We start from the raw sequence: 20,905 nt of genomic DNA on the forward strand, positions 1-20,905 counted from the left end.
ATTTAAAAAAATATTTAAAAAAGCAATTAAGAACACACAATGATTCCCTATACTAGTAAGTGCTTGTCACTTGAACAGAAATTGAGTGAACAGTTGAGAATTTTTGCTTCCAGGGAATGACAGAGGGATTTCGCTTGTCCCCTACACCGGTGGTTCCCAACTCCGGTCCTCGGGTACCACCAACAGTACACATTTTTGTTGTAGCCCTGAACAAGCACACCCAATTCAACTCAATGAGAGCCTGATAATTGTAGGGGGTACTTGAGGACCTTAGTTGGGACCCACTGCCCTATGCCATTCTTTAAGAGCGATAAGTAGTGTTAAGTAGCAGGGTGCAGCTTTTCCATTTGACAGTGTGCTATCTGTTGACCAAGAACAGTTTTGCATTTTAGGATGCAGTATTGTATGCACCCAAAATAATTTCTGGTGAATACATTTAGTGAAAGACTTAAGAGATTATTCCACTATTGCCTCAGACATAATGGGCATTTTCTGATATTATAAAATTATACACAATGCACCATAAAAATAAACATTTACTTTATGCTTTTCAAACAGGTCCATCGTGTTTTTTTGGAGTCCTATGGGAAATTCTTCAAAGTTTCTTGAAAAATTTACCATGACAATTCTTTTGACTTTGGCTACTTTTGTCATTTTTCACTTTCAAAGTTATTGCGCACTGGACTGCCTGCTGTCCAGACCTGTCACCCACAGAAAAAATTTGGGGCATTATGAAATGAAAAATACAACAAGGGAGACCCTGAACTGAACTTGAGCAGCTGAAATCCCAAATCAAAACCACAGCAATTGGTCTTCTAAGCTCACAAATGGTTACAGAGTGTTGTTAGAAGAATAGGTGATGCAACACAGTGGTAAACATGCTCCTGTCCCAAATATTTTCAAACGTGTTGTTGGCAAAAAATAAAATCTCAGTTTCAACATTTGATATGTTGTCTTTGTACTTCAATGATTTGCGCATAATAGCATTCTGTTTTTATTTGCATTTTACATAGCGTCCCAACTATTTTGAAACAGGGCTGTAGTGCTTTTACAAGCAAATCCATGCATACACTGTATATTAAGTTTTTCAAAATTAACACTTGTACACACTTTTATCCAAGGCAAATTACTGTCACATATGCATGCATGCATACATTTCTCGTATGGTTTGACCCAATGGAAATCTATCCAATTTCATTAATGTTGCAAGCACAACGCACTACCAGCTTAGCAACATGGGGTATTATTTTTCACATTCTCTTTGAAATCAAATCTCATAGGAGTTTGTCAAAAAGCTTTGGAATTTTCATATAAATCATCAATATCTCCATGTGTGACCACACAAAAAAATATGGATAAATACAATGTCTAAAAAATAAATAATAAAACTAATAAATAAGAGATATTTGCTTTGCAATGCACAATAATTTGAAATGCATGACAATTAAATGTTGCTAATTATTGCCAAAATGACTGATTGCTGTCAGTCTTCAACTCCTTAAATTGACACTTCAATCAGGCAGCTAAGCAGGTCAGCCAGGGGACAAATATGACTGTCAGGAACAACAAAACAACCAAACATTCAGAAACACAATGAAAACAAAACAAAAGTGCCGACCTGAACAAAGACAGGGAAGATGAGGGTTTTGGGTGCCAGCGTGACGTAGGTGCCGTAATTGGAGTAGGGCAAATGAGATTGGACAATAGTGCAGTTTTGGTAATTGCCATAGCTGGGTTGGTAGCTCGATGGGGGCGGCATAGTGGCAGTCTGGCCATTGATGGAGTGTTGAGAAGATAAGGCTCTGGACTGTAGACCAGCAACAGGTTCTTGGAGAAAACCATCAGCCTGTTGTAGCCCTCTGCTGGGGTGGGTTTGATAGATCCTTCCTATATTGGTGAAACATTGTTGCAACAATAACATCTCAAAATAATCTAAATAGGAAGACATCACATAAAAAGCATTATAATGACAATATAGTGTTTGAAGTGTTATAAAGTATTCAACCTTGTTAAATGTTTAACATGTTCGAAACATGTTATAAGGCATTATACCTGCTAGCGTAAGGTTTTAAATTGTTTATTAGTTTTAAATTGGTTTTCAATTGTTTACTAAGTTGTTTCCCCTTATTAAAGTAACTTAATTATATTGGAAAACGCTTATCACACAGCCAAGGTGCTGAAATGATAGTTAAAATAGTTGCTTACCAAGAGTACCATTCCTGTCTTGATAAACGGATTGCAAGATCTAAGAACGAGAAAATCATTAGTTAACAAGGGAATACATGTCAACAATTCACAGGCCTCTTGTCCTTCAGGACGCTAGTGTGAATCAAAAAACATCTGATTTGACTGTCATTGTGTAAATGTATTTTTTATATGAATGAAGAGATGCATAGAGAACCAGAAAGGATTTGGTCAAATCTCAGTATATAGGGTGCCATTTCAGGACAAAGGCCCTGATTTAGATAGGAAGAGACTAGACAATTTGTTTCCACAAAATATGCATGAGGTGCTGTGTAAGAGCCCTTAAGAGCTGTGTCTCCAAACATCCATCTCGGAAGCAATCAACAGTATATCTGTATACAGTATATACACTGTATATATTAATTATCTTGCTGAAGAGAGCTGTTTCACTATATTTCTATCTTAGAGGAAAACTTGTAGCAATACTCTTGACCATGAGCTAAGAGGTTTTTTAAGCCAGAGGCAGAACATCAAGACTTTTCAGTAGGCTACCAAAGCAGAACTGACTGGTCAGACTGGTTTGGGCTTTCACGTGTTTCCTTATTTATTTTTTTATTTTTTTATTTGATTGGGACAGTGCATGTTAATGAACAAGACATGGAGTACATGCATGTAAAAATGCCGGATTATAGCCAAGGGCTAATTTCCATCTGTAGTCCCACGTAGTGTTTTAGTAGTAATTATGTTTTAGTCCAGATGTTGTAGTAGTAAATATGTTGAAATCTGAATGCAAAACCTGAATTGGAGCAAATGTCTTGGGACGTGCAGTTCAGCGCGACACAATCATTAGACCTAATAATGTCCTTTTGTGCAACGTAACAACAAATATTGTGCTTTCAACCCATCTTCACAGTATACCATGTTTGCCATGAGTCAATACAATCACCTGGCTTCCTGCGTCCACAGGGGAGAGGATAATGTAGTTGTCGCCGTTTGATGAGGTCACCCGGGTGCCTTTGAGGGTCCGAGTCCTGGTCTTTGCAGTCCCATAGTCAGGCTCTTGTCCCTTATAGCCCTCTTCCCTTTTGTCCATTCTCTTATCCCTCCACAAGGATCCGAGGCCACCCTTGACCTCCGATCCAGGCCCTTGCTTGCATTCGCTACGTCTGCCGCAGGCTGGGTGGGTCAACAGAGGGGGGGTCTTGTCTTGTTTCTTCCCTACCGGAGCCACCATGGCATCGCTGATAGGCATCTTATACGACGGCCTGTGGATCAGTCCCTCAAAATAAGGCTTCATTAAAGGGACGGTCCTCCATACCACTAAGGTTATCTCGCCTTGGCAGTTTCTGTGAATTCAGATGGACAGTTTGATTCATTGTAAACACATTTGACAGGAGACATATTTTGCTTTATGTGCAGTTTGTTCAGCTAAGGCAGATTTAAACCTTAGGCGTATAGACTACCTGATGGCATGAGCTAGGTCCACGCATTTCCATTGCTCCACTGGTAGGCCGTTGAGCTGCAGAAGAGTATCCATTAGTTGTAACCCAGCCTGGTGAGCTGGACCACCTGAGACACACAAACAAGAAGAACAGCTCAACATAATATTATGAACCCAATGACATATAAACAAGAGGTATCAATAAAAATACCAACAATATTTCAATATAATGCTCATCCTGTAGCTACAAACTAATGATGTATCCTCTCAACCAAGCCAGATTTGATTCTTACTTCAGAACTGGCAGAACCAGGGATAGGAGACAAATCCGTACCCCCTCTTTGAGATACATTTGGCCAATCGTCTAAACCAAATAAACCAAATAAACACCTTCATCCAGAAAGGATAAAGGTCACAGCCACAAGAACTGAATTACTAATTTAATCTTGCAACATTTCCGTTCCTGGTATCATAACAATTGCCACTAGACCATAGATGCGAAGAAGCAGAAATGACTCTTACCTGGAAGTAGTGGTTGTTATAATAGGACAAATCACAAGTTACCTGCACAAGGCATGTTTTAAAATTTGGGGGAGGGGGGGCACTTAAGGCTTATAGACTTGTGGAACAAGTTCAGGCAAATTCAGCAATTGCAGTAGTCCCAATCGGTTTGTTCTCGAGGTAAAGTCATAAGCACAATTATATACCTAAACCTAATCTCCCAATTTGTTCAACAATGTGAAAAAGCCCAAAAGGGGGTGGGATACACATTCCACTGAAAAAAAGCAGTGATTTGTTCCATTTCATGTACGAATGTGTTTTATTAGTGAATTGGAAACATATGCAGTGCATATCTCACCTTTTCATGCACTATAAACTAGAAATAATTAGTGAATTCTGTGACAACACCTTGTAGCTCAATGAAGACAGTAACGGTGTGACTGTGTATTTTTATTGGGTTTATATGATGTTGTTAGCTATTTATTTATCCTTATAGTATATAGAAAATGTGTATTCGTTTGTCTTTGTATATATATTTTTGGACTTCAGGAAGAGTAGCCATTGCTTTGGCTGTGGTTAATATCAAAATACTAATTGTTAGGCTACAACGCGATTGAGTTTGCTCAACAGCATTACATTTTGCAAACTTGCAATGCTGTTGAAAGTGGCTACCTTTAGGTTGTATTTTTCATCCCCCCCCCCTTCTTCAATCTGAGATACCTTCAGAAAGGTGTCATGATTAGGGTATACATGTACCTTTTTGTGCTTTGCTTATGGAAACATCTGTAGTTTCTTCATGCTTGACTGCTTGGGATCGAACAAACCACCATTTGGTCACTCTACCAAGCTATAACCACCAGCCAAACTAAAACCAAATCAGAGTAGCGTATGCATTCAGTCTCTCACTACCAAAGTCTCTCACTAATCAAATTATACAGTGGAGATTCACACATTGAAGGAATTTACAGGGCTCAATAAAGGCTGAGTGCAATAGCCAAACCTCTCCAACTTTCCTTTGTTATGACGGTATATACCTTGCCAAGTAAGGGAGTTACACTGGAAGTAATGTTTCCACACATAGCAATAAATCTTTCAGACTTACCTGGATCAACAGCCTGAACACGCACAGGTGAGTCTGAGAAGATGGTGAAGCCAAAGCCATCTTTACCCCGAAGGATAGTCACCTGGCAAAGCCAGAAAAGTTAGGCAATTCTTAAGCATTAAGAAAGTGTAACAAAAGTATCTCAAGATGCCCATTCATAAAGTGTCTTAGACTTCTGAAGTGAACATCTAGTACCAGTTAATTCTATTTATTATTATCTAAATATCAATATTTGATCCTTAAGGAATACGGGCCCTGAATCATACATTTCATAACTAATTCTGAGCTGTTTTCATTACAATGTCCCTAGCCTGGAATAAAATCTTAGTCCATATCTATCAAGGCTTATAGCTGGCTGAGTGAAGTGTCAACAGGGATATAACAGCCCAGTATGAAAATCAGCTTCTTATAAAAATCACAAGGCCTAACAGAAACCTTACACACATTAAGTCTAACATTGGACCTCTTTACAGCCACTAGCAGAGGCAGCAGCAACCATGCAGAATTCTTTGTTATGGAAACAGGAAAAAAAAAAGTGGACTCCCTGGGAGCTTTCCCAGGACAAAAGCTTTAATACCATGGCCTCAAGCAGTCAAGAGATATTAAAAACTCTGAAGAGTGGAGAAGCCAGAGAAACAGCCCACGGTTGCCGGGAGATCTGACTAGCAAGGCCTTTGCAAAGGCCACATGGGAACTGTCCAGATTTTTTTTTTACTTACTAAACACAGCCTGGACAATCAGTACAGACAGTGGACATTATTTGGATAGTCCAGAAGCACTAGTTCAATTTAAAATGCAAAATTAAAGCCTTATTGCGCCGGTTGTGTAGACTCAGGTCCATGATAGTCAAGCATCTTTGACATGATTTAAATACAGTAGCATTGCAATGAATTCCCATAGCTTAGATTGGCTTAGTGCCAAGAAAGCAGTCCTGGTTGGGGAAAGGTCTTCAAAATGCAACTCAATGCCTATCAAAGATGTCGACAGACTTCAGAAAAGCTTCCCCTGTTTTGCTGTAAACATACAAATTCCTCTTTGGTTATCTTTTGAAATATAAATCACAAATTGCTTGCTCCTGCTTATGTATGCGTACATATTAAATTAGAATTTCTTGTTTAATTATTGAAAATCTCAGAGATACATAAGAACTCAACAGCTTAGATAATATTCCTGAATTTTGAATCAACAACATTCCTCTAAGCAGTCTTTGCGTGACTTCTTGAACACTCTACAGCACCATCCAGAATAATGACGTAAGTCAGTGAAGCTGACAAGGGGGGACAACTGTGAATGTTGTCCCGGGCCCAGGGGGCCCATTTGTTTGGCTTAAATATAATTATTAATTAGTCAGTCAATGTTAATATTCAGTACTATCGAGAAAGTTACAGTTATGTAACAAAATAACTGCTTTAATGAAGGTATTCAAGTTTTTTCTCTTTGCTGTTTTTTTATACGTTTTTATGTTTGTTTGTTTTTTTTCATTATGATTCAACCATTTTCTGTAAAAATGGTTTGTTCAACCAACAGCCAATCAGAGACACTAACACTTACAGACAATAAGAGTGATACCCTAACACCGGCGTCAACGCAACTTTGTTAAAGCTGCACTAGGTAGGATAGAGCGACTGTTTTCTGACTGGTAATTGCAAAAAGGTTGTCATTGTTTTTTTTTACTGAAATAATGCTACCTAGTGCAAAAAAAAAACTAATTTAAACAACATACATTTGTTTAACTACAGTAGCTATCTGGCTAATACATTGCCAACATGCAACCAAAACTAGGAGCATGGAAATGGAAGGAGAAATCTAAAAGAGAATGTCTAAATATGGGTAGTAGTTAAGTAATGGCTGATTGTGACTGAGTAGGTTATGAATTGAAAAGATGTGACGTAATAAATTACCTGTGTCAAAAACATGGAATGTTTTAATGAATTAAAATATATTTTTTGACAGGAATATCATGACTATAAAACATTTTGGCCTGCAGTTTGGGTCCTAAACGATGCATTCCATCCCGGGCCCTTGGATTCCTGACGGCATCCTGCATAAGTGTAACTAGCTATAAATACAATCTAATTAAAACATAGTAAACCTTACACAGCATGTTCCAGAGTCAAGTTTCCCATACAGAACTAGGATCAGCCTCCCCTCCCCAATCCTAACCTTAAACATTAGCGGGGGTAAACGTATAACCGGCCCAGAATCAGTGTCATATACGCAGCATTCCAGAGCGAGCACTGCTAAATTAAATGTGATACATCAACATAGCTGTCATTCCCTCCATACACACTGCCACTTTGCCCTGAAATTCCCCAAATCTCCTCTAACTCTGCCATTATGACAGGCCTAAAAATGGTAGCTGTCACAAACCTTAGGGAGATTCCGTCCGATGCAGATCCTGCACAGCCCATGGATGGTATGCATAGCTTCAGCTGAATTATTGTATACACACTGCAGACAGCATGTTAGTCGGTATGCTCTCAGACAGTGCAATCACTAGATTGTGAAGCGGGTCCAGTAGCCAACTTTACTGGACTATGCTGTGAACCAAGCATATCTACTCATGGGAAGCCAGCAAGGCAGAAGAATAGCAGGAAACCACCTTCCAACCCCCCCAACCTATGGCCAGGCAATATGTCTGTGCTTGATAAGCCAACACACTTCCTGAACAAAATTCGCACACGGGTGTCCCTCCACTGAAGGCACATTTGCCATAGTCTGGTGTGAACCAGGTCAACACACACACACACTTCCAATTACTGTACTCTTCGTCACCTTCCTAGGAATCAGGGTTGGAAAAGGAAGGCAGGACTAGGAAGCTTTGTACTAGAGACGATTTTCTGATATACACACCTTTCTGTAATTGTTGGTTCATGTGAGGTTTAAATTACTCTACTTTATAAAGTACAATGATAATACTTTGAACAACAGACAATATAACAAAGAGAAAACAATGAATAGAAAGAAGTGAGAATTTGTGAATCCCTGAATCGAAGGGAAGGAACGGATAACAGAAGTTTGACCAGCTTCCACTGTGGGCTGACAAGGCCTCTATACGGGATGATGCCATATTGAAAAAACCCACAGTTCTTGTAAGTGGAATCAAATAACATATATATCATAAACTCTCCATGGCCCTGGCTTCCTATTACAGCCACTATTGTTGGCTTTTGCTACTTCCCATCTTTGTCTCTGAGACTGGGAGAAACCCTCATACTGCCTGAAGTCTTGGGAAGAATAGTGGCTGGCGACCGGACAGGGGGGAGGTGGAGTTAGAGATGGAGGAAGTGCAATTAAAATGTTACTGCAGTGGCCTGAATAACAGTGGGTTTCGGTACCCTAGGATGACTTCAGAATTGTTCAATGGGAAAATAGTCCCATCTGGTGATTGCCCAACATCATGTCAAGAGCCAAAAATGGACCAGATATTTTATACCAATCTGTCTTCAGAAACTAACCAGAAAAGGAACCAGGCAAGCCTAGTTCAGCTGGCCGGGAATTAAAAGTGATAAATGTTGTTGCCTTCTCTGGATTCAAACCCCAGTGTGTAAGCGGCAGCATCTTTAACCACTATGCCACGGTGCTATACATACTTGGCAGATGGTGGTGAAGTATGTACTGTTTTTGCCGGACCGCGTAAGCGGATGTGACTGGCTGACTCACTGACTCACTCACTCTATAGGTCCCGAGTTCGTATTGCCTATCAGGCAAAGCAAAGTACACTTTATTAATTATTTCGTATAAATGATAACTTTGCTGGCTAAAACCGTTAATATCTACATTATAGTAAGCCTGAAATAAAACAGTTTACTGTTATATTGCGACTGTTTCTGGTGGATTTTTGAGGTACACATCCGTACATGCGTTTTGGGTCAGGATAGACAAACACATTTGCTGGCGTAACATACAGTAGTTATGTTATAGTAAGCCTTATCTGAAACTGTATAGTTATATTGTGACTGTTTCTGGCATGGAAAAGTTCATCTGTTTTGCTAGCAATTGCTAAATTCTTATGATTATTCCTAGGAAGTTAGTAGATACTAGTAAGCCTATTACTGGCTAATAAGCTGTTAAAACGGCCAGTGGCAAAAGCAATATGGTGGAGGTAAACTTAATTAAAAAAGTTAGTCAGTTTAACACAATCCTCAATGGAGTCTAGCGACTGCTGAAACGTGTAATGCCGTGGTGTTAAGACAGTGCCTCTCGTGGCACTATTCGAATCTATTGAGAGCAACAACATTTATTAATTAATTCTGGTAGATTCCATGATTCTCTCGTCTTTTCACTTGATGAAAAAGTTAGTTATTGTCGCCTTTATTGATAGATATTGTATAAATGTCATTCACAAATGAAAGATAAAACCATGCCATGAAATGAAATAGCTTTGTCAGACTCGCTAGCAATTGCTCAATTCTTATGACTATTCCAGTCAGTTAGTAGATACCGGTAAAGCTTATTACTGGCTAATACGCTGTTAAACGGCCAGTGGCAAATGCCATACATAGATGCTATTTGTGGGGGAGGTGAACTTCGTAAGAAACGTTATTCAGTTGAACTGTATCAATGTCATTCACCAATAGCCAATAAACAATTAAAACGGCCAGTGGCAAAAGAGGATTTGTTCAGGATAGAGACAAGAGGCTATACTGACACCTGGTAAATGTACAGCCTTTCATGTGGGCAACCCGAATTTGAATCTCGAGATGAAAACACTTTCTACTGTGGGCCGGCTGAACTAAGCTTGCCTGGTTTCTTGTTTAAATAGTAAGCTAGTATGTCAGTATTGGGACCAACTGGGACATACTACCTCATCAGAATTTTTTTTGACATTAGATCATTTTGTCACACATTAACATCATGACAAGTTTGAATATTTAGTTTTAATCTTTACACCATAAATCATTGTGTTAAACTGACGTTTCTTATTAAGTTTACCTCCACCACAAATAGCATCTATGAACTGTTTGGCTTTTGCCACTCTGGTTGTTTTAACAGCTTATTAGCCAGTAACAGACTTACTAGTATCTACTAACTTACTACTTGGAATAGTCATAAAAATGTACCAATTGCAAGCGAGACTGAAGATGAACTTGTCCCTGCCAAAGCTATTTCATTTATGGTACAAAAACACAGTTTTCTTTCATATGTGAAAAAGTTAAAGAGTGAAAACCCCTACTCTTTTACTGCCTAAGGGGTTTTGATCTAGCCTATATTACCCCCAAAAGCATGCACGGATGGGTACTTCGAAAATCCACCAGAAACCGTTGCAAAATAACCATAAACAGTTATATATTAGGCTTACTATATTGTAGATCCTGAAGGTTATTGCCAGCAAAGTTTATGTCAATCCGGAAACAAATCCTAATGCATCATTTGTTTTGACTGTGAGGAGATTTGAACACGAGACCTAGAGTTTGCAGGGCCGCTTCTCTACGCGCTACACTATTTAACAAGGGGTAGGCAGTCACTCAGTAAGAGACATTTGCTCTTCTTGGTCCGGCAAAAACATTTTTTTAAAACATTTACAATAAAACCTGCTGGCAGGATTACAAGGGGGCACAGTTTGTCCTTTTAAAATGTTGTCTCTGAAAACAGACTGGGATCACTAGAGGGGACTATTGACCCACTGAGCATTTCTGAACAGTCACCACAGGCTACAGAAAACACATTAAGGGTAATATACAGAAGACTTCCACTTCCACAGCATTTGCACTGTCACCATTTATGCATGAATAGCTTAAAACTTGTTATTTTCAAGGGGGGTGGGTGGGGGGTTGTGCTTCAACAGAGGAGGATTGTTGTTTTGTTAAGTTGTCAAACTGTGTTTGGTCAAACGATCACACATCTCCCTGTGTCCCGTATTTCCACTCATCCCCCTTCTTTTTTTCTAAGCTAAAAAAGAGAAGTAAGCAAACACATCACGTTCGACTGCCTGAGAGAAATGAAACCATTAGTCATAACTGAGATAAACATTGAGCACAAGTGTCACTGACATGAAAATGGCTAATTCAATTATGCGAGTTCATATCAATTAATAATTAAACATGTATGAATGTTTGATTACTAAAAAAAATTAACTCAGCTGCCGCATATAAAATTCACTTGAGTAAAAGCGGGAATTCTCAGTATGTTCCCAATGACAAACCAATATAACTGAGAGAAAGTTGAGGAATGGGGCAGGGTAAATTAAACCACACAAAAATTCATAGATGCAGCTATTAATGAAAGGGATGATCATCCATGACATTGGACTTAGGCTGAATAGGTGGCAACCTAAGGCACCCAGTCTAGCCAGCTGTCTAAACCGGTTGTTATCATGGCCCAACACCAATCAGAAATGCACTGCACATTACCAGGGGGCCTGACCTCCAGGGAGCTTGCATTGACTTTGTTAGTCATTCTCACTCATATCATATAAACATGGCATAAGTCATGGCAAGACTTAAGTTCCTTCAAATAAATAGCTCAGTAAATACTCTACATTTAGATAGAATTCTGTATATTCTGAGTGAAATATTATCATCATTAGAAACTGTCTGGCAACCCTTCCTCTCTTACTTGGACAATATTGGGAACGTAATTAATTGTAAATAATAACCAACGTATGAGCTTCCATTCTAATGCTTTGGCTCTGGTTAAGTGTATTGGTCTATCACTCAAGTAGTGTGGAGAATGGTCTGGGTAAGGTATTTTGTAAAAACAAAATGTGTTAAATAAGTACAGACATGACTTCTGTACAATTTCCTTTCTGTTTTTAGTTGTGTAACAAAACATTTTTGGAAACTATAAACTGTATGCGTGTTTCACTTCATGGCAAAATGGGTAGAATTGACCGAAATTATTCCAAAACATATCTGCCTCTGGCAAAATTAATACCTTTTCATCGTAATATTTATTATTCATGCTATGCTGAAATGTGTATTATTGCAAATAACTTGCTTCAAAAATGACAATTTCTCTACCACACATGTAAAAAAATGTGCTGCATTTCTAGTATTGTTTTTATTATTTTTTGCTGCGTAATGTAGGAACCCCTGACCAAATGCCCCCAAGGACCCCAAAGGCTAGCACTGGCACAGACAGACATCCAAGAGATTTGTTTTTATATTTATGATTGTAATAGGGAAACAAAGGTAAGTTCATGTAGTTCAACATTTATGAACAGGACAACCCTATATTTTGACCTGATTTTAATTCATGAGAACAGTGTGACTTACGTATGTTTATCTTGCACGTTGTACAATATTTTACAACTGTTATGCGTGAATGTTGCTGTTATATTCACATCTACAACTTATCCAACTTGCCAAACCTGAAAACATTTATATATTCTAATATTCTATATACTTCCATTCATCAATGTGACTTTTTCACAATGTAATCTACACTGTTTCAAACTGACTCAAAAGATGATATATATGGACAAGTACTCACTGTTAGACATTGCATATTCTCTGGGCTAGTAGGCAGCACTGTTCCGCAGACCGGAGCACCATCCTTTGACAAGGCAGCTTCTGAAACATATTCCGAAGAGTCCCATGAAGCACGGTTCTTCCAAAACATCTCCGCTCACAAGAAGCAGCAGTGTTGCAATGATGGAAAACAGCAGCCGGACTAGATGTCTATGCACTTTCTCAATGAGCACAGCTATGCTTTTCCACAGCGGGTCGGTAATGTTGCGGAGTTCAAGTTGGAGGCTGTAGTGTGTTGAGCGCTCTAGGCAGTGAAGATTGCTCTGGAGCGCGGTTACATAGACGGCAGTTCATAGGGATACAGGGTCTCTTACCTCAAGAGTGACTCCTACCCCCATCCCGTTCACTAAAGGCTCCCTTGGTGTAACCATGGTGATTAGAACTCTCCCAAGTAAAAATGTCTCCTGAAATATCCTTGATGAAAGAGAGCCATTCAACGGGGGACACACAATACCATTGGCCGCGCTCACATATTCTACACAGCTTCATGTCAGAGAGAGCTTACTCCTCCTTTCCCACCTTGCTTTCCCTCCACTCACAGGAGATCAAACGTAATAGTTCCGGATGAGCCGTTGAGGCACACGCGACATCCTTCTATGCTCTTTCATGTATAAACGAGGAGGGCTGAGCCCTCCTTTGAATTGTCAGCCGTGGTTAAGATTCCCATCCCTAGAGGTATTAATTATCCTTAACAAAGCCCCGGTGTCAATTATGCAAACTTTGTGGAAGGCCGTCACGTCAAGGTAGATGAGAAAAATGGTTGACAAAATGAGCATTTGGTGCCATGTTGCACAGTCAGAGGAATGTATTGCTTGTAACATCAGGGAGGCAGGATCGAATCCCACCAGGGACCAAAAGTGGAAAGAATGAACATTTGGGCTCATACTGTTGGAAGTCGCTCTGGATGAGAGCATCAGCAAAATAAAACAAAAAATTAACTCCTGTAAATATCAGGCTTTTGAGCTTGCAGCACGCCATCCACATCAACATGCTCACCCTGAGATGGAATCCCTTGTGACAAATTATGTATTGTTCAAGCAACATATCAATTCCACATAGGCAAAGTAAGAAATACTAATGAGATGTTATTGGATGCGTAGCACTGTAGCAGTGCAGCACTTTCTTTTTCCACAGTGGCAAGCAAAATAAATTATGATATTTGGGAATCTGTCCAACTGGACTCATTTTCCAGGCCCCTCATTATCTGGTGAATCCCACCCACACCGAGGCTAAGACCGCAGAGGCACCCGGCCCAAAACCCTAAGTTCCCAGGGCCCCAATGTTCCCAGTCTCTACTCACCAGCAGAGTCGTCTCTGTTTGTGAGGTGTCGTGAAGCCACTTTGAGATGCTTGCTTCGTCCCAGCTCCTCACTCCGGAGATAATACCAGCCATGGATCACCTAGTAGACACAGTAGGAAGTGCAAAAGTCTCTAAAGCTTTGCGGGGAGGGGAAAGATGAACAAAATAAAAGTCAGAAGATTAGTCACACTAGTGTCAACCTTTGTGTGATTGTGTGGGAAAATAGAGACAGAGAATAAAATACGGTGAAAGCAGGACGGTTGATATTAAGAAGACTACTATTCGCTACATCTGGTTGCATTTCTGTAGATGATGGGCAGCTGAATCAATGCCCCGTTTGGTTCTGTCTCCCTCCCCACCGTCGCAATCCTCCATCAGGGTCTCATTCATGGTGAATGTGAGGTTCACTGCGCTCCAGCAGCTGATGCCCAAATGAAGACCAGCCCAGAGCCCGCAGAGGTATGTATTTATGTGTGTGCTGTAAAGAAATGCCTACAGAACAATCATGTTTTTTTCTTAAACACACCACAAAAAAAAGAAACACTCCTAACCTGTAGCACTGAAGTACGCTAACCCTCGTGGATTATAGTTACCTTTGGTGAAGTGATGAGTGAGCATATTCCAAAACTCACACAGCCCAGGAATTTGCTTCTCCTGCAGACACAACAGCTCAGGACTTCTCTTAGGAACAAACCTAGGATCAGCTTCCCCTTTCACAATTCTAAACGAAACAGTTGAATACACCTTCCCTTCACCCATGATTCCAGCGGGAATTGCTACTGAAAATATCTGCCCAATAGTGAAATAGCTGACAAACCTCATAGCTGACAGTTGAGGGCTCTGAGGTGTATGCTTGCTGGAAAATGTGAAATCTAGACCACAGTGACCACAGTTGTTGGCTTTGTCCTGTACCGTCAGGTTTGAGACCAGAGAGTTACAAGCTATATCTTGTTTTTAACTCTTAAGGATGCCACTTACATCACAACTAGAAAATACTGATTAATGGAGTAACTTCTAACCATGGTATGGACCACACAGCATTATTCTAATGCCCAAAAAGAGAGAAAATACCTCAAGGCACACAAAACATTTACAGCTATGAAGAAAATTAAGAGACCACTCCTAATTTTACTTAAATCAGTATCTCTAGATGTATGGCAGCCATTCCATTCCAGTGTCTGTTAAATTCCAACACAGGCACACCTCATTTTATTTAATGAGGTACTGATTAGGTGATTACCTGAACCAAATCTAATTTAACGAGGAAAAGTATAAAAACCACTGCTGTGGTCATCACTATCCTCTTGTAATAGGACCAGCTGGATGGCAAAAACAGTGCAACTCAAAGGTAACTTTAATTAAAAAATTACTATTCAGCATGACAAAATTGGTGAAAAGAACAGCTTTGAGTGAGCAAAAGAAAAGGTTCAATTGTGGCATTACTGGCAGAGGGATACAGTGAGCCTCAGGTTGCTTCCATCCTGAAAATTTCAAAAAGGGCGGTTCATAAGAACAAGGTCAAGTAACAGACAAGCTACAGACTGGCAGAGGGTGAAAACGACTATCCACTGACCGAGATGACTGTCAACTAATTTGAATGTCACTCAACAATGGTAGGATGACATCAAGTGACCTACAAAAAGAATGGCAATCAGCAGCTGGGGTGAAGTGCACAGCAAGGACGGTTCGAAACAGGCTCCTAGGGGCAGGGCTAAAATCATGCAAAGATAGAAAAAAGACCATCAATTAGAAGCAAAGAAGAGCCAGGCTGAAGTTTGCAAAATACCATAAGGATTCAACCGTAGAGGAATGAAGTAAAGTCATCTTCTCTGAGAAGCCACACTTTCAGCTTTGCCCAAAACCTGGTCGTTTAATGGTTAGACGGAGACCTGGAGAGGCCTACAAGCCCCAGTGTCTCGCACCCACTGTGAAATTTGGTGGAGGATCGGTGATGATCTGGGGACGCTTCAGCAAGGCTGGAATCGGGCAGATTTGTCTTTGTGAAGGACACATGAATCAAGCCATGTACAAGGTTAACCTGGAAGAACACCTGCTTCCTTCTGCTCTGACAATGTTCCCCAACTCTGAGAATTTGTTTTTCCAGCAGGACAATGCTCCATGCCACACAGCCAGGTCAATCAAGGTGTGGATAGAGACCCCCAGATCAAGACCCTGTCATGGCCAGCCCAATCTCCAGACCTGAACCCCATTGAAAACTTCTGGAACTTCTGGAACAAGCCATCAAACAAATCCAAGCTTCTTGAATTTTTGTGCCATGAGTGGCATAAAGACACCCAACAGCCAGACTGGTGGGGAGAGCGTGCCAACACACATGTAAGCTGTGATGAAAAATCTGGGTTATTCCACCAAATATTGATTTCTGAATTCTTAAAACATTAGTATTTTGCTGTTAAAAAATGAATATGAATTTGTTTTCTTTGCATTATTCGAGTGTGAAAACAATGCACCTTTTTTGGTTTTTTTGACCAGCGGTTATTTTCTACAAATAAATACTCAAATGACAATATTTTTATTTGGAATTTAGGAGTGATGTTGTCAGGAGTTTATAGTAAAACCAGAGAACTGATAATTTTGCAGGGGTCTCTTAATTTTAAAATATTATAAAATATTAATATAATAAAACCATAGACATAATAAAGAATAGACGCCGCATTGGCTGCTGGGGCGCGAGAAATACGGCCGCCATGTTTGACCGGTCATACTCCTATTTGCGTAGCAGCAGAAGCAACGATGCCAGAGCACTGTGGAGCATACTCCTGCTCATATCGGCGGACCATCGAAAGCAGGGCTCGTGGGATTACTTTTCACAAGTTAGATTTAACATTACCGTATTATTGGTTGTATTTTGTGACTAGAATATTACCAGAGAGTTGAGAAGGAGCAAGGATCTTTGATATCACTGTACTGAAATCGTATCCAGCTAGCTAGGCTATGTTTACTGCACCAGCCGGTGTTCACCCAGCGAACTGAGACTTGATAAGTCATATTCTATAACACTGACTTAGATTACAACTGACTCAAGAATGCTATTGTAGAAATAAAGCAAATATTACTGGTATAACATTGGCCAGCTAATTATATATTCATATAAATAAAAGACGGTATTATCATTGTTGTGCAGTACTAGCTTAGCTAGTAACTTAGTATTTTGGTGGTAGCTTCACTATTTTCAGAATCAAGTAACTTTTTTCAGTAGTAGTAACTCCTTTATTTACCAAGTAGCTTGGCCACACAAGCTACTTTTCTTGTCATGTGAAATTAGCACAACTTAAAGTAGCTTCCTATGTAATGAACTAGCCTACTGATGTGTTTGTGTAACTTTTTTTTTTATATATATTTTTGTTTTGTGTTACTTAGCTTACTACATTTGACTGGGTGGTAGCTTTTGTGTAGTGAAGCTTTATTCATGACAGAGTAACTAATAGCTTAGCTCACTGCAATTTCCAAGTAACTTGCCCAACACTGTGTATTATTCACATGTAATTCACCCTAACAAAAGTAAGTTACCTCTCATGTCTCATACCCACCACACTTAAAATAAAGGCAACAGAACATCTGATAGTAGAATGGTTTTCAAACAAGCTTATTATTTAGTTCAGCGGTATGTGCTCACCTACAGGTTCAGCCAAGATCACTTGGAGCTCCTATTTAATTCAATCAGAGCGTCAGGTAGGGTTGGTGTTCTTTTAATTACAATTTTGAAAATATACCTAATGAATATCTTTATGTCTTGTGAGTAATGTATGTATTGTGTGCCTGTTTTCCATATAAGGAGGCTGGAATAACAATCCATCGGCACTTCCAGGCCATCTTCCGCCGCCTGATGGTTTCGGTGTGGTGTCTCACCTGTGTAAAGCACTATATAAATTATAATGTATTTTTTTAAATTATTATTTTAATAAGGTGCTGAGTGCTGCAGAGAGGGTGATCCGCCAAGCTTCACCAATGCCAGCTCCTAAGGTGTCGACAGTCACAGACATCGTCCGGGAGGAGATTGGAACGGAGGATGTTTTTCTGCTTGGGGAACACATTGAGGAGACTCAGTTTGGCATCGACAACCATCATTCTGACTTGTTGTCATTGGTTGTGTCTGTGTTTCTCAAAATAAGGCTGCACCACATTACCAAACTCACCTCTCTTGAACTGCAGAAAGGGAGCACGAGGAAGAACTGTCCTCTTTCAGGGGTTTTAGAGCGTGTGCATGTGTGTGGTTCCACGACAATTCAAGACTTTAATCCTAAATTCCAGCATCCCAAAACTAATTCTAAGCTTTATCTGTACTTTAACCTTACTCATCACACATAGTATCTTTATGTCATATCTGTCATCATTCTGACAAGATTAACACTGAATCTGAAAGCAATGGCTTAAAACTGCCGGAAAACAGTGGTCTGTCACATTTTATGTGAATACTGCTGTAAGTGTTGTTGGGTCTGTAAATACCTCTGTTTGTTTGTGTTTCATGAACTCTAGCCTCATGGTGTGTGTCTCCAGGAATCCAAATGTTGGTCTCCTTTGCCTTACACTAAGTTTGTGAGCTTGTGTATAATGAAGTTTATCTTTACATTATGTCCTTGTTATTGTCTTAGCCCTGATCCCTTTCCCTCTGGGTTCTGAAAAGCACTTGTAACTGTGTTTTGAAAATTGCTACATTAATTAAGTTTGCAGACTTTTCAAGGGAGTTTCAACAAAGTAAATGTGTAGTTTAAATAAAAACAGTCACTTTTCATTTCATCCTGCTATTTTAGACTGGGACCCATGTGAGTATGTTGGGATGGGGGCTGTGAAATGAGAGAGAAATATATATTTCTGACTTTACTGCCACTATTTACACATTAGGTGTTTCAATCAGAATGATAGTCAAACTGGAAATGTTCCTGTTTTTCTCCCTTTTTGGGGATTATGTTCACAGTTTTGATGAATATAAAACTATGAATATTAAAATACGCCGAATCATGTGTCCTGTATCATAGCTACATGTATGACCTTTGCAGCAAAAAAACCTGCGTGAAAATCAGTAAGGTATTCACTGAGGTATGATTAATTAAATGCGCTGACAGGTCGTTTCACCTGCCAAAACATTACATTGAGTGGAGCAGCTGACCGGTCCAAGATGGCGGTCCCACGGCTCATCAGCGCCAGTAGGCAGTAGCGGTCGATGCGGCGTCTATTCTTTATTATGTCTATGAATAAAACAATATATTTAATGAACAAAATGAAGTGATAGTAAGCACAATCATAAAAAATATTATGAAAGTAACATAAACATGAAAGACAAAAGACCTGAAGGATGGATTATGACTCCACACAGTGAACAGCAGTCGCTTCTGATGATCCTCTGCAGTAATAACCCTGACAAATCTGCAGGCATAATGCTTTATAACTATGAGCCCTCTTCCTCCTCCAAAAAACCCTTGTTCTAAAGCAGAGGTGGGCAATATTTTTCACTGGGGGGCCGCACTGAAAATGCCAGAGAGCATCGTGGGCCAGATTACTTTTTTAACCAACATGCCTAAAAAACACACAACATAGCTAACTCCGTTAACTTGCATATTATATTTATGTATACAGTGGGGAGAAAAAGTATTTGATACACTGCCGATTTTGCAGGTTTTCCCTCTTACAAAGCATGTAGAAGTCCGTAATTTTTATCATAGGTACTCTTCAACTGTGAGTGATGGAATCTAAAACAAAAATCCCATTGTATGATTTTTAAGTAATTAATTTGCATTTTATTGCATGACATAAGTATTTGATACATCAGAAAAGCAGAACTTAATATTTGGTACAGAAACCTTTGTTTGCAATTACAGAGATCATACGTTTCCTGTAGTTCTTGACCAAATTTGCACACACTGCATCAGGGATTTTGGCCCACTCCTCCATACAGACCTTCTCCAGAGCCTTCAGGTTTCGGGGCTGTCACAGGGCAATACAGAATTTCTGCTCCCTCTAAAGATTTTCTATTGGGTTCAGGTCTGGAGACTGGCTAGGCCACTCCAGGACCTTGAGATGCTTCTTACGGAATCACTCCTTAGTTGCCTTGGCTGTGTGTTCCGGGTCGTTGTCATGCTGGAAGACCCAGCCACGACCCATCTTGAATGCTCTTACTGAGAGAAGGAGGTTGTTGGCCAAGATCTCGCGATACATGGCCCCATCCATCCTCCCCTCAATACGGTGCACTCGTCCTGTCCCCTTTGCAGAAGAGCATCCCCAAAGAATGATGTTTCCACCTCCATGCTTCATGGTTGGGATGGTGTTCTTGGGGTTGTACTCATCCTTCTTCTTCCTCCAAACACAGTGAGTGGAGTTTAGACCAAGAAGCTCTATTTTTGTCTCATCAGACCACATGACCTTCTCCCATTCCTCCTCTGGATCATCCAGATGGTCATTGGCAAACTTCAGACGGGCCTGGACATGCGCTGGCTTGAGCAGGGGGACCTTGCGTGTGCTGCAGGTTTTTAATCCATGACAGCGTAGTGTGTTACTAATGGTTGTCTTTGAGACTGTGGTCCCAACTCTCTTCAGGTCATTGACCAGGTCCTGCCATGTAGTTCTGGGCTGATCCCTCACCTTCCTCATGATCAGTGATGCCCCATGAGGTGAGATCTTGCATGGAGCCCCAGACCGAGGGAGATTGACCGTCATCTTGAACTTCTTCCATTTTCTAATAATTGTGCCAACAGTTGTTGCCTTCTCACCAATCTGCTTGCCTATTGTCCTGTAGCCCATCCCAGCCTTGTGCAGGTCTACAATTTTATCCCTGAAGTCCTAACACAGCTCTCTGGTCTTGGCCATTGTGGCCTTTTATACAGGTAACGAGTTCAAACAGGTGCAGTTAATACAGGTAATGAGTGGAGAACAGGAGGGCTTCTTAAAGAAAA

At 40.1% G+C, this 20,905-nt stretch overlaps 1 protein-coding gene across 6 annotated transcripts in view; it reads right to left on the reverse strand.

The window, feature by feature from the left end:
- Nucleotides 1-14,080, reverse strand: part of LOC105007348 (regulator of G-protein signaling 3) — a 34,521-nt gene extending 20,441 nt beyond the window's left edge. The window contains exons 1-7 of one of the 6 annotated variants that reach the window (XM_010866246.5): nt 14,001-14,080; nt 12,663-12,742; nt 5,229-5,310; nt 3,648-3,753; nt 3,131-3,530; nt 2,206-2,245; nt 1,619-1,887 (exon numbers count right to left, since the gene is read on the reverse strand). In XM_010866246.5, coding sequence (XP_010864548.2) covers nt 1,619-1,887; nt 2,206-2,245; nt 3,131-3,530; nt 3,648-3,753; nt 5,229-5,310; nt 12,663-12,677 — 912 coding nt within the window. In that variant the 5' untranslated portion in view covers nt 12,678-12,742; nt 14,001-14,080. Of the gene's footprint in view, nt 1-1,618; nt 1,888-2,205; nt 2,246-3,130; nt 3,531-3,647; nt 3,754-5,228; nt 5,311-7,598; nt 7,754-12,662; nt 13,135-14,000 lie in introns of those variants that run through there. The other 5 variants (XM_020044595.3, XM_020044594.3, XM_020044593.3 and 2 more) reach the window with 5 other exon arrangements.
- Between the last annotated feature and the right edge of the window lie 6,825 nt (nt 14,081-20,905).

Source organism: Esox lucius, chromosome 13 (assembly GCF_011004845.1).
Source record: "Esox lucius isolate fEsoLuc1 chromosome 13, fEsoLuc1.pri, whole genome shotgun sequence".
In the NCBI taxonomy this organism is placed as follows: domain Eukaryota; kingdom Metazoa; phylum Chordata; class Actinopteri; order Esociformes; family Esocidae; genus Esox; species Esox lucius.